At 39.4% G+C, this 15,413-nt stretch overlaps 1 protein-coding gene across 1 annotated transcript in view; it reads left to right on the top strand.

Annotated features, from left to right (window-relative positions):
* Positions 1 to 15,413, top strand: part of LOC128687055 (organic cation transporter protein-like) — a 227,022-nt gene that overhangs the window by 16,534 nt on the left and 195,075 nt on the right. Inside the window, exon 3 of the mRNA XM_070090122.1 lies at positions 9,041 to 9,299. Coding sequence (XP_069946223.1) covers positions 9,041 to 9,299 — 259 coding nt within the window. The remainder of the gene's footprint in view (positions 1 to 9,040; positions 9,300 to 15,413) is intronic.

Raw genomic sequence — 15,413 nt, 5'->3', positions numbered from 1 at the left:
ACTCAGAAGAATTTGTAATGAACTCAAAAACAAACTACAAAGAAAATTAGACATTTTAATTGAAAATAGTGATTGGACAAAGCATGCTAATAACAATTTTGTAATTAACTTATCAGATGAAATTTTAGACAAACATACAACTGCTGCTCTAGGTTTTGGCCTAAGTTTTCCAACTTCAAAAAAACTTAATAATGTTGAAATTGCAAAAGCCTTTTGTAACTTTGAAAATTTTTCTGATTTATCCTCTGATGAAATTAATACTAGTCAGGGAATGGTATATAGCTCTATGTTAAAACAAAGCATTCCTAATTGCAATCTAAGATTCTTTAAGTCTTATGATACACTTAAAAATAATAAAAAATTGCGCCTTGCTAAAGCAGATAAAATAAACGCAATAGTAATTATGAAAGAAAATGATAACCCAAAAAAATGAATAATCTCTTAGGTGACATTGAAACATATTCTAAACTTAGAAAAAATCCCCTAGAAACAGTTAACAACAATTTCAATAAAACAATAAAACTTCTACTGAAAGGCAAAGATGAATTAATCAAACAATTTACTTCCACTATTCCATCTTTACCTTACATGTATGGACTAATAAAAACACACAAACCAGGGAATCCAGTCAGACCAATTATTAGCTCCATAGGATCAGTTTCATATAAATTATCCAAATGGCTTGTTGATATTTTGAGCCCTATTGTTGGTAAAATTTCTAACTTTAATGTTAAAAACAACATAGATTTAGTTGATAAATTAAGCTCCTTGACTGACTTAAATGATTTTAACATGCTTAGTTTTGATGTTACTTCCTTGTTTACGAAAGTTCCTGTTGATGATTTATTAAGTTTCTTATCTAAATAACTCGTTAATTATGATTTACCATTGCCTGTTCCTACTATCATTAAACTTATGAAACTTTGCATTGTTGATGCAAAAATTGTATTTAATGATAAGTTTTACACTCAGAAGTTTGGTATGGCAATGGGAAATCCTCTTTCACCTGTTCTTAGTAACCTATACATGGAATTTTTTTTGAAACAAGGCTGCTTAACACAATCCTCCCTAATAGAGCTAAATGGTTCAGATATGTTGATGATATTTTATGTCTTATTCCGAAGAATGTAGATATACATCATTTCCTTGGCAAATTAAATAGCTTAGCCCATTCTATAAACTTTACTGTTGAGTTTGAAGAAAATAACTCGTTGCCTTTTCTAGATGTTTTAATTATTAAGGGTAACAATGAATTCAAATTTAAAATTTACAGAAAACCTACAAATAACTGTTCCTATGTACACTATTATTCTTCACATCAAGAGTTAAACTGTCTGTTTTCTCATCAATGTTTTTGAGAGCTTTACGTATTTGTAGTCCAGAGTTCATAGATGAGGAAATAACCATAATTTATGAAATAGGTAATGATTTGAAATACCCAAGAAACGTAATTGATAAATCCTTTAAAATTGCTAGAAATACTTTTTACAATCCAAAATGGGACAACCAGCCTTATTCAACTAAAAATATGTTGGTTCTCCCTTACCATGAAAACTTGGTTGATATGCTTTCTCTTCTTAAGACTTTTAATATTAAAGTTGTATTTAAAAATCTTGATGCAGTAAAAAAAAACTTTTGATAAAGAATTCCCCCCAAAATGCTGATTGATGTGTCTATAAGATTCCTTGTAAAATTTGCGATAAAGTTTATTACGGTCAAACTGGGAAAAGTCTCAAACTAAGATTAAAACAACATAAATATAGCATTAGAACTGGACAAGATTCCAATGCTCTATTTATTCATGTGAGAGATTTTAACCATCCAATTGATTTTCAAAAAGTTGAGAAAGTTTTATCATCTTGTTTCATAAACAGCAGTTTTGACAATAATATGAATATTTCCTTTGGTTTATATAAATTAGATCCATTTATAATTAATAGAATTTGGGAAGAATTTAATAATACATTGGACAAATAATATATTTTAAAATTCTTAATAGTTTGTTGGTTCTGTGAAGGACCTGTTAAGTTGGGCCAGTGGGCCTACTGCAGTGTTCTCTTTCTTATGAGTCGCGCATCAGGTGTTGCTTTATTGAAGGATGTGATAGTGGATGTGGTCTAGATCCTTTATATGCCTTTTTCTGATGCATTACTTTTATTGTTCCTTGATAATGTGAGTAGTCGCGAAAGCGCTTTGAATTTCTCTATTCTCTCAGAGTGGTTGTTTTGCATAATCTGAAATCACCTGTTTACTGTGATCTTATTGCTTATATATATATATATATATATATATATATATATATATATATATATATATATATATATATATATATATATATATATATATATATATATATATATATATATATATATATATATATATATATATATATATATACATACATACATACATATATATATATATATATATATATATATATATAAATATATATATATATATATATATATATATATATATATATATATATATATATATATATATATATATATATATATATATATATATATATATATATATATATATGCAAAACAACCACTCTGAAAGAATAGAGAAATTCCAAGCGCTTTCGTGGCTACTCACATTATCAAGGAACTATGAAAGTAAAGCATCCTAGGAAACTATATAAGGGGTCTGGCCAACACCTCAATATCCGATCCCACAACGGTTAAACACCTGACGTGCGCCGGCCCAACTGGACAGGTCCTTTGCACAACTCACCAACAAACTATTCTACCCATGAAAATTTAAAAATTATTATTTGTCCAGTGTATTATTAAATTCTTCCCAAATTCTATTAATTATAAATGGATCTAATTTATATAAACCAAAGGAAATATTCATATTATTGTCAAAACTGATTTTATGAAACAAGATTCAATTATATTCCTGTCGACCATGGACTTGCTTGTTACTACTTTCTCAACTTTTTGAAAATCAATTGGATGGTTAAAATCTTTTACATGAATAAATAGAGCATTGGAATCTTGTCCAGTTCTAATGCTATATTTATGTTGTTTTAATCTTAGTTCGAAATTTTTACCAGTTTGACCGTAATAAACTTTATCGCAAATTTTACAAGGAATCTTATAGACACATCCATCAGCATTTTGGGGGGAATTCTTTATCAAAAGTTTTTTTACTGTATCAAGATTTTTGAATACAACTTTAATATTAAAAGTCTTAAGAAGAGAAGGCATATCAACCAAGTTTTCATGGTAAGGGAGAACCAACATATTTTTAGTTGAATAAGGCTGGTTGTCCCTTTGTGGATTGTAAAAAGTATTTCTAGCAACTTTAAAAGATTTATCAATTACATTTCTTGGGTATTTTAACCGTTGTGGGATCTGATAGTGAGGTGTTGGCCAGACCCCTTATATAGTTTCCTTGGATGCTTTACTTTCATAGTTCCTTAATAATGTGAGTAGTCACGAAAGCGCTTAGAATTTCTCTATTCTTTCAGAGTGCTTGTTTTGCATATTCTGAAATCACCTGTTTACTGTGATCTTATTGCATATATATATATATATATATATATATATATATATATATATATATATATATATATATATATATATATATATATATATATATATATATATATATATATATATATATATATATATATATATATATATATATATGTTGCCTTGGCTCGCCTCATGGTGAGCGAAAATGCATGACGCTTTAGACCACTAGACCACACAATCCTTAACAATGGCACATCCAGCCACGCTAGATGTTGTGAATGCTGCAACAACGAGAAGGCTGGAGGCGGGGGAAATGTCATGTGTGAGGACAATGTGTGATAAGAAAAAGTTTTGGAGTGTGATTAATAAGTTGAGAAAGCCTAGGGAACGAATGGATTTGTTAGTTAAAAATAGGACAGGAGAGTTATTAAACGGAGAGTTAGAGGTATTGGGAGGATGGAGGGAATATTTTGAGGAATTGTTAAATGTTGATGAAGATAGGGAAGCTGTGATTTCGTGTATAGGGCGAGGGGGAATAACATCTTGTAGGAGTGAAGAAGAACCAGTTGTGTGGGGGAAGTTTGTGCGGCAGTGGGTAGAATGAAAGGGAATAAGGTAACTGGGATTGATGGGATAAAGATAGATATGTTATAAGGAGGAGGGGATATAGTTTTTGAGTGGTTAGTGTTTTCATTTAATAAATGTATGGACGAGGGTAAGGTACCGAGGGATTGGCAGAGAGCTCACATAGTTCCTTTGTATAAAGGCACATAAGAGAGTGTAAAAATTGTAGGGGAATACGTCTGTTGAGCATGCATGGTAAAGGGTATGGTGGAATTATTGAGTGAATTAAGAGTAAGTCAGAGAGCAGAATAGCAGTTGAACAGGGATGCTTTAGGAAGGTTAAAGGGTGTGTTTGCAGTGAAACATTATTTAGATAAATGTAAAAAGTTTTTTGTGGCATTTATGGATTTGGAAAAGGCGAATGATAGGGCGGATAGGGGGGCAATGTGGCAGATATTGGTATAGGAGGTAAGTTATTGAAAGCAGTGAAGAGTCTTTACGAGGATAGTGAGGCTCAGGCGAGAGGGAGAGTATTTCCCAGTAAAAGTAGGCTTTAGACAGGGATGTGTGATGTCACTATGGTTATTCAATATATTTATAGATGGAGTTGTAAGAGAAGTGAATGCTCGGGTGTTGGCACCCTACCAAACTCATAAACCAACCTCTGCAACTTCTGAAGAGAAGTTTCAGAAGTTGGTTGATGAGTTTGGTAGGGTATGGTAAAAGAAGGAAATTAAAAGTGAACATAAGAAAAAGTAAGGTGGTGAGGATAGCAAAAAATTAGGTAACGGAAGATTGGATATCAAATTGCAGGGAGAGAGTACGAAGGATGTGAATGTATTCAGATATTTGCGAGTGGACGTGTCAGCAGATGGGTCTATGAAAGCTGATGTGAATCATAAAATTGACGAAGGGAAAAAGGTGAGTGGTGCACTGAGGAACCTGTGGATACATAAAACATTATCCATGAAAACAAAGAGGGAAATGTATTAGAGTATAGTTATACCAACATTCTTTTATAGGTATGAAATATGGGTGGTGAATGTTGCAAGAAGAAGAACAAGGCTGGCAGTAGTGGAGATGTCATGTCTGAGAGCAATGTGCGGTATAAAAATAATGCAGAGAATCCGTAGTGTGGAGATTAGGAGGAGGTGTGGGATTACCAAAACTATTATCCAAAGGCCTGAAGAGAGATTGTTGAGATGGTTTGGACATGTAGAGAGGAAGGAACGTAAAAGAATGACTTCGTGAGTATATATCTGTAGTGGAAGGAAGGCAGGATAGGGGTAGGCCTAGGAAAGGTTGGAGGGAGGGGGTAAAGGAGGTTTTGTGTGTGAGGGGCTTGGGCTTCCAGTAAGATTGCATGAGCTTGTTAGATAGAAGCAAATGGAGACAATTGGTTTTGAGGACTAGACATGCTGTTCGAGTGTGAGCAAGGTAACATTTATGAAGGGATTCAGGGAAACTGGCAGGCCAGACTTGAGTCCTGGAGTTGTGAAGTACAGTGCTGGCACTCTGAAGGAAGGGTGCTGTTAATACTCTTATTTCTGTTGAACAGCAGTTAAGTACCGAGCTTGAAGGTTACTAGAAGGGGTAGCGTAGGTTGGAGAGATAAGGCCGTAGACTAGGCTTTACTTTATTAATCGACACGTAGGTACAAGACAGGCAGAGTGACGGGGTGACCGATAGCCAGTCCATGGAGGGGAGGCTGTTGAACCCATAAGGGTCGGCCGTGGAGTCAGGTCAGATGGGCTACGTGTCTCACAGACCTGGGCAAGCCTAGAGAGGGCAGCACCGTAGTGCCACAGGATATGAATATAGCAGACAGCATAGGCTGTCTAGCAGACAGTACAGGCTGTCTACATTCGCTCGGCCACGCACCCCGTGTCGTCTCGACACGACAATACTGGTGGGCAAGAATGTGTGAAAGAATTACTCACAATAGTTAACCCATGGGGGCTGGCTTTGGCTCACCCAAAAATCAAAATGGGCATAAATCTGGTAGGCTTAAAAAAAAAAACTCTCCGATCTTGAGGGAAGAGAAAGTTGGAGTGCCCGCACAGCTTGATTGATGATAGAGCCAGGAGACGTCAGCACTGGAACTAAAATCTTCTATATACAGGTTGCTCGCAGGGCTGAAACATCAGGCTTGACTACTCGTCAAGTAGCATTTCTTAAGATGTGACATTCGATACAAGGGCGGCACTGCCCTGACCTTAATACAGGCTTTAAAAGACACACTGGGTGCACATACTTACAATAACACTATTTCCAAGGAATTCGTTATACTAGTTAGCGTAGGAGTCGGACAAATCAGTAGGTACGCCAATGTCACAGAAATATACTGCTGTCCTGGGTCTCAGGCCTTAAGTACGGAGCCTTACAGGACTGCCATCAGTCGTAGGAGTAGCGGATGAAGAAATAAACGGGTTTTCACTAGGACGAGTCTGATTGTGGCTTTGCAACGCACGCGATTCCAGCTATGCTTCGGCTTGCACTTCATGTGGACAAGATGAGCCTCTTTGATAGTTCCGGTAGATGTCCCTCACCTCGAGCTTATTGCCGCCGCGGAGCTGTCGTAGGACACGATAAGGACCAACAAATTTGGGAACAAGTTTATGCATACTTGGTGTCTGCGTCTGGTTGAGCAACATAACTTTGCAACCTGGTTCCACTTTTCTTGCCTTAGTGTGGGCGTGGTTAGACCGGGCGTCCCCAGACTGGGTTTCACTGATAAATGAGTGCTGATGGCCAGGAGGTGACGAGACACGAGCTTTCTTACGAGGTTGGTCAGGACAAGAGGCCGACCTCTGGGAGAACTTGCTACAATGATTCCAGACACTGTACATACTCCGAGACAGAGTAGCACGTAGTGGATCCTAAGTGTACGCCCCAGTAGGGCACATCCACTCGATTAAGGTCTGCTTTCAACTTAGCTGGATCTAAGCTGATCTTAAGGTCTGCCATGGTCTTAAGACCGACAACTTGCGACCCCGGATCGCGAACTCTAACGTTGTACGTCCACAAACCGTCAGAGGACGACCTGAGACTCCTCTCAAAGTCTGAATTACAAACAGCTCCGTCAACATAGCCGCGTGAAGGCCGATGTCACGGAAGAGGGTGGAATGAACGATGTTAACCACCGAACATGTTTCGAGGAAAAGCTGAACAGGCTTTTAGTGAACAGTGGACTCAACGAGAGGTCTACACGGGTTGTCGTAATGTACGTGAAGGCATGACAGGCCGACCACATCCTCGGAGTCATGGCTGCTAGCGGCTCGACGAGTGGTGGCGAGGCTCAACGCCCTGGAAGGTACGGTACAGGTCTCGGCACCAACATCGAGGCGCTCTGTTTCCGTACTGTCGGGGAGCGTATCGCTGCCCCAGGCGGCGAATGCATTGCGGACAGGGATGGAGTACAGCGACTCCGACAGGGTGACTACCTCTCTCTCTGGTTTCTTGGACGTGCCTCTTCCCCCAAACTGCTGGAAGGGCTGCTACTAGCACGTGCTTTGTGCCCCTAGTGCTTGCCCTGCTGCGCCGACATCATACTGTGCAGCTTGTAGTAATCTTTGGTCGTATGCCCCGAGGTCTTGTGATACATACAAACACCCTCCCGGTACTGGGTATGGGACTGATGACGATCCTTACGAGGGGACTTGGGCTTGTAACGATAGTTCCGTCGCTTACCACAATTATAATTCGTTACCACAAACTTTGCAGGCGGTGCTGTTGGTGGTATGCGCGCGGATGATGTTTGCGCTTGGTTGGAGGAGATGCTGGCGACTTCGTTGTGCTAGCCCGATTGTTGCTGCTTGACTCGGCTTGTCGTTAGTCTTCCTGGGCTTGGCAACGTTAGATGACGACTGCCTAACAGCTGCGGCGAAAGTAACTGCTTGCTGTGACTGAGGTATTATTGTGGTTGAAACTGGGTAAATGGGCGCGGGAGTGTCGACTGAGCGGCACACTTTACCCTTGTCGCTAGGCAGTTTAACGTTATCAGTAGCTTCATACGCACCCAGGACTGCGTGCCGGGGGCCGAGCCCTAAAGTGCCAATCGCGCCTTGGAGGATGGGCGGGGTATCTCTCCGCATGACGCCTACGGCGAACTGTCTTTCACTTTGATACTATCCGAGTCAGTAACCCACGCGGTAGCACGTATAGCATCGCCGAAGTCTTTCGACGCTTGCTCAAACGGCACATACAAGCAAGGGGATTTTCGTGAGCTGCCTGAAATAGCAACGAAATTCCTCCTTAAGCTCGGCCCAAGATTGCAAATCGCAAACTCGGTCTAGGCGCACAAAAGAACTGATGTCACTCTTAGTAAGGTCTACTGCGGCGATTGCGGCACTGACATATTGGTCACCTTGGGAACCTTGGTCACTCCACTTAGTTCCGGAACCTTGGTCACTCCACTTAGTCATGGAACCTTGGTCACTCCACTTAGTTTTGGAATCTTGGTCACTCCACTTAGTCCTGGAACCAAGGTGCCAGCACTGAATTGCTGGGTATTTTTCCTTACACTTGCTGCACCTTTTCACCTAGCAGTAAGTAGGTACCAGGGTGTTAGTCGACTGTTATAGGAGGCATCCTGCGGGACGTGATTAACCTAAGTTGCCTGAAATGCTCTGCATAACCAGGGTTTTTATACAAAGTGTCCCTGATGTCAGCTACGTCTATAATAGTTGTATCATGTACTTGTTAAAATGAAGATTATTTTTGTTGTTATTATTATTATTATTATTATTATTATTATTATTATTATTATTATTATTATTATTATTATTATTATTATTATTATTTTTTTTTTTTTTTGTTGTTGTTGTTGTTATTAGTTTAAAATAAGATGATGTAAATGTTTGCACTTGTGCTCTTTTACTGATACCTTAGTACTATGTATTTACTAGCTGGCTAGCGTTGGAGCTCTGAATATACAGAACCTTATATAGTGTTTGGAATTAATGCTTTGATATTTATTATTTCCACAGTTTGACTTAACCTGTGGAAAAGCTTGGCTCCGTCCTCTTGCTGGTTCAATATACATGACTGGAATGTCAGTCGGAGCCTTTGTTGTTGGTAATTTAGCTGATCGCTTCGGAAGAAAAAAGGGAATCTTGGTTTCTGTACTTCTGCTTGGTACTAGTGGAGTTATAAGTGCGGTGTCTCCTAGCTACTATATGTTCCTGTTGATGCGTTTCTTCACCGGTGCTGGAGGTAATGGCCTCCATATAGTCACATTTATCTTGAGTAAGTACCTGTTGTTATTTATGTCCTTCATCCATCATGCTACAATTTTTTACCCTCCTTGAATAACTTACACTATTCATGAAATCGTAATAACACGTTTGAAACAAATCACAGAACGAGTGGGGATTGAACCCAAGGCAACTCAGTGCTAAAACTCAAGCATTAACCTGTGAGTTTTAGGACTTATTATTTGCAACAGATTCAAGCCCCAATCATTCTAAGATTTGTTTTAAACATTCCGAAATTTTCAATGTTACTGAAATGCATTCTATCTTTAATATTAATTGCTTTGATAACTAAGCGAAATAAGTTCATTAAATACAGGTCCACATAGAGAAATTCGTATTGCACTATGGTTTCTACCATTCCCTATTAACATAATGCAGTAATGAAAAATAATTATTTACAGAAAGTCGTATAAACTTTATTTATAAACAAAATGCATCAACAAAGATACAATAGCAATGAGAAAATCATAAAAACATCTCGGAGCCTACATTTCAAACACTTCATCCAGCTTCCCGGCAGTGGGCCGCGTGCCCAGAATGCTGTAAGCATTTTCCCTCTGGACCGTAATACTGGCTGCTCTGTTATCCTTGGTTTCTGTGATGAGCATTTCACCCAGCTCTCTGAGGAACTTTAGAGCACACTTGCCCCAAGCTCAAAACGTCTCAGACAGTACTGGGATGAAGTTATAGCATATTTGTGGATCTTCTGGATCTCCCTGTAACTGGCGGCTCCACCCCCTTCAACTTCAGAGTATGGCTAGTAGGTGTCCGCCAACGTGGCAGTACAGGTGTAGTCTCAGGCAATCCGCTTACCATCCTTCCAGGGTAGCATAGTGGCTCCATCTGGATGCTTCTGGCTTCCATTGGACCTCCATGCTTGGGGTTCCCGTTGGGCTGGGCAACGAGCTGTGGCAAGACTTATCTTTATGATGTCGTTGACCTCCTCATGTCTTGCATACTTCCCTTCTGATGTGTGACACACGAGACCATGAATTCCGAACTGATCAGCCGTCGCCCTGCTGGGAATGCACCTATGTTCGGTGAGTATGGGGGCGGCTAGGCGAAGAGCAACACCAGTCCGAATGACCTCTGGGTCGAGTCGGGTGCCCAGGGAGGAGATGGGAACGACTAAAACGAAATCTCCTGAATGTGATGCCTTCACCGCTAGGACACGAGCTTTGTTCTTTCCTGAAACGTTGTTGAGCATTGTGTTGGCAATTTTTTCTTGAGCGGTTTGTCCCAGTGGGACTGTGTCTTTGGGTGGAGCTGGTCTCCTGAAGGAATCTGCAAGGGTGTCTCACCGCATGGCTGCTTCAATGAACCTGGGGTCTTAAGCTCCTACCGCTCTTCTCAAGCGTTCGGGGACAATATCCTTGACTAGTCCACTGGAAGCCATGCACGAGGACAGAAATGCATGTAAAGCTACCTGCGTCGCCTTGCGCATCCCTATACCTCCCAGTCGCACTGGGAGTTACTTGAAAGTCGTATTGTATTAGATTTAAATAAATGTCTGTTGTCTATTGTTTCAGCCATTCCCTACTAACATAATGCAGTCATATAAAGGAGCTATTTTTTATTTTGTTGAGTAATAACAAAGAGAGTAGAGTCTCATTTTGGGGTTGACGTAAAATGATGACTCCCGGTTCCTGTTTACTATTCTCGAAGTGGGTGATAAATTATCAGTAAATCAGTGGGCTTTACAACATGGAGGAAGTTCAGAAAGGTATTGGGCGCACTATCACACTACTTCATTTGTTGGAAAGGAATTCTAGAGCTTCTCAGCCTGGCTACTGATACTCAGACTTGGCAAAACGCAGAGTAGAAACAGCAGGAATAACCAGCCATACCCAGGAGCCCCAGCACTCTGTTGTTGTCCTTGGAAGCCTACTTTGACCTCAATAGATACCGCCTTGCCCTGACCCACTACAGATTCTGGCTTAATTCGCATTTTGCTAAGTTCACTGAAACGTTATAGGTGACTCACTGATAAAATAGATGTAATCTACACACACATGCCCTTCTAGCATTTTCTGTATCTAACAATATATTTAGGTATGATTCGTCACCACTCATGTCAAATGTGACTCAATGGATAATGCATTGTGAGGTGATTGGCGCATTATGCATTTCAAATAACAAAATATTGTATATGTATGTAAAAAACCGTCCTAAGTAAAGAATGCTGAGATGTACTTAGGATGAGGTGTCAGTCCTTTAAATGTACCTTGTTCCTAGTATCATGTTACAAGTTTCATTGATACTAGGTAGAGATGCTCAACAGGCAGTTTAACATGAATGTCCTGTTGGTAGTTAATGCACGTATGATATGTGCCATTTTCCTTGGTTCTCTTAACCATTACTGCCACCTGGAGGTCATTTTGAGGTTAAATGCTCCCATGGCCCAAACCTTGACCGAACCTCTCTGGGTATGTTATTATGTTCTCCTGTAATGGAGATCTAACAAAAATATACCAATTTTTTCCCCTGTATTGAGATTGGAAATAAAACAAAAATGAGTGAAATCTGATAAATACTTAAGCAAATATTAAGCGTTGAAGCTGACGTTGATTGTCACATGGCAACACACGCTGCTGTGTAGTGGTAGTTATTGTTTGTTAACGTATTGCATGCTTTCTTTTCTTTTTTATTTTGATTAAATATCATATTTCACTTATATTTATTGTGCAAAAGCTCTAAACTAAACATCAAGATTGTTCACTCACTGAAAGCTGTTGTAATTGTTGTCTATTGTCTCATGGGATATCTTTTATATACACTATATATACAATGTTTCTTAATGTCTGTGGTAGTAATTGTTGTTAGTTATGCTTATCAGGCACCAAAATTAAGGTATCTGTGTGGTGGCATTGTGATGGAGGTACAATCAAATATTTAGCTATGATTTGGCTGATGGTCAATATGAGGTTCCTGTGGGATGGTCTCTTTCTGGTGGGAAAACAGTTGGATATACAATTTAAAGTGTCTTCACGCAGTCTTAAAAACCTGTCTGCATGTCACTTTTGTCCGCAAAATACACGTAGTTAGTGTACTCATTCACAGCAACTGGCTTCACTATGAGTTCACCTGGGTGTTTGTCTTGCCGATATTTTGCATATCACTGGGGTAAAGAGTAGCCACTTATTATGCCAACAAAATACCTTGTTGTCATCAACGAAAGCTTGCATCTGATTTTCTTTAGTCAGTAATTTGAATTCGAGCATATGCTTCCTGGATCCTCGAATTGTACAGCAAACGTGTATAAACTGCTTACAGGCAGTGACATAGTAAAAGTCCTGTGTATCTATTATTGATAAACTCTGTCCCTTACCAATATAAGGATCCACCAGTTTCACGAAAACATCACCTGAGATTCAAAGTAATTTTTGGGTATTTTCTATTGCTGTCCGTCTATGTAGACAGTCAAGCCAAAGACAATACCACTCTCGAGATCACACATGATAAACTATTTGATACCAAAGTGATATTATATGCTTGGTATATACTGCTGTAAAAATAAACCATACCCCGGCCGGGATTGAACCCGCGGTCAGAGAGTCGTCCCTTGAACAACATCGAAGGCTCATCAATCCCAGTATTTTCGAACGAGTTGAAAAATCACTGAATTTGTTTTCAAATACATGAAAATTACGCTGATGCTGAACAACGTATCATTCTTGCCAGAATTTGCCTTGTTAGAGAAATGCAGGAAATACAAAGCAACAGGAATCAGTTTTGAAGAATAGGGTCATCAAACGCTGGAGTACAAATGAGTCATGTTGCTGTCCATTATTTAGCAACGTTGTTTTAATTTACTTGTTACATGATCATAATGGTAAAGAACTGATACATTTCTGCCACACTGGTGTACTTTCATTCATGTGTCATCGTCTTGAAACATTTCTGTTTGTTGTTCGAAGCATGTAAAATGTGTTTCTTTGGCACACAATAAACTGAATCAAATAAAATTTATAAGAATCTGCATTTGCACTGTTTCAGTGATCAAATTTGTAGTTTTCCTGTCAATTTCATGTGTGGTCTGGTGGTGTGAGTAAAGGTGGTGATAATCCTTGTGGCGCAGCTGGTGGTGTTTAGAATGGTAGCTGTTGCAATGATCATCGTGACCTCCTGCCCAACCTTATATCACATCCACAATAAGCATCACTATCACTGTTAGATGATTGTGAAGTGCATGGTAACTGAGGACTGATTGTGACACATGACACAATTCTCCACCTAGTACATCACTGCATGTTGCGTGTATCAATCGCCAGAAACATTATTCATCTCTTCGACACGAAAGTCCTCATCACTATTTCATTCTCCTTTCTTAGATTTTGGCCAAAACGACGAGAAAAATAAATTTCTGCTTGTGTTATTGTCTGTTGATTTTTGGTTGGGAGACCCAGAGATGGAAGGAATGTGGACATCAGCATTTGTTTAGATTTTCTGGACGTTTCCACTGTCACTGTCCCCCACATGGGTACTAAATTCAAAGAACTCCATGTCCTCATGACTGTCCTCAGAAATAATGGCTTTCACTAGCTCCAACAAAGCTCCATACACCCTAGGATTTTTTTATACTGCACAAACCCAGGACACAGACACGTTTTTTTTCTGATATAGGACTTACTAGGCTGATCGTGGCTATTTTGGAGGAACTAGAATATAAGTGGAAATTTACGTCATTGAGTCTCATTGTTGGTATAAATTTACATAATTGCCAGTTTAAGGAGTAGTGTTGTGTTGGAAGAAGTAGATGCTGTGAAGGAATGTAGTCTCGACTTTGAAGGTCCTTGAGCTATGTGGCATGCTAAGGGTATGTTACATTTTATTAGGCATGTCACAAACCCATACAGGAATGCTTCATCACCAGCAAACCAGTGCTAAGGGTTTAACGATCAGGTGCCCTTTGGTTCGACCAGCCAATCACAAGGAATCCCCCCAAAGCTGTGATGTGGATCGCTCATGAAGCAACTTCGGGAGACTTGCCTTCCCTGGCGGTCGCCACGGTTTTACAGTGTCTTGCGCTTGCAGTGGCCTCATTAATTACGGTGTCTTATGCTTGCTTTTGGCTCACTGTACATAGCTATGAATACTGTATATAGCCTACATATGTTATGAATACCAGCTTAGTTTTCGTGAAAGAAATATATTAGCTTATTTTATGGTGTCTTTTTGCCTATTTCTACATAGTTATCGTATTACGGCATGATGTGCAAGCAATATTTACACCTGTGTACGTAATAAGCTAGAGCATTCCACAACCATGCTGGTGATTCTTCTGTTAAAACCTGCATTTATGGTCACAGTGGGGCATATGCTGCCCTCCCTTTAGTGTATAAAAACATACCTAGTTGGATGAATCGTATTAGAACCAGCTGGCCGAATGGTTAATGCACTAGCCTGTGAGTTTTAGGACTAACTTGCCATGGGTTCAAGCCCCACCCATTCCATGATTTGAACTCAGTTTCCTTCAAGAAAGCTTGCTGTTTGTCAGGGCAGGCAGTGTAAGAAAGTTTCAAATTCTGTCTTATTATGACATTCACAGCCTCGGCACATGATCAAAGAGGCGAATGTTTTAGTTAATGAGATCAGCAATTGTGTCCAGTAGCCCAATTGGGCTCACACACTGAGGTTCGTGGTTCGATCCCCAGTACGAGTGGAAACAATGGGTGTTAGCCGACTGGTGTGGGTCGCATCCTGGGAACAAAATTAACCTAATTTGCCCGAAATAATCTACATAACAATGGGCTTTCTATATAGTATGTTACTGATATCAGCTAGGTCTGTATTCGTTGTACATGTACTTGTAGAAATAAAGATTATTATTAATATCAATTTTAGCATATAAAAGATTTTGAACTACACTTCCACTCATCGAGTGGAATTAAGATAAAATGGGTGAAGAACTTCCAGTTGCACGATATCTATGCCACTCATTTTGTAGCTGAAGTGGTCTGGCACAAATCGTTCCATTGCTCCAGCAAACTACCTGAATTAGGAGACATCACGTGAGAAAACAACTATGTCTTGGAAGTTAGGCAGAACTGATATAAAACTTCAGATGGTTAGAATGGAAGTTGTTGGCAGAACTTTTCTTTGGAGA

Source organism: Cherax quadricarinatus, chromosome 30 (genome assembly GCF_038502225.1).
Source record: "Cherax quadricarinatus isolate ZL_2023a chromosome 30, ASM3850222v1, whole genome shotgun sequence".
NCBI classification, from domain to species: Eukaryota; Metazoa; Arthropoda; class Malacostraca; order Decapoda; family Parastacidae; genus Cherax; species Cherax quadricarinatus.
The sequence above is the reverse complement of the archived record's forward strand: the minus strand, read 5'-3'. Positions and strand labels throughout refer to the sequence as shown.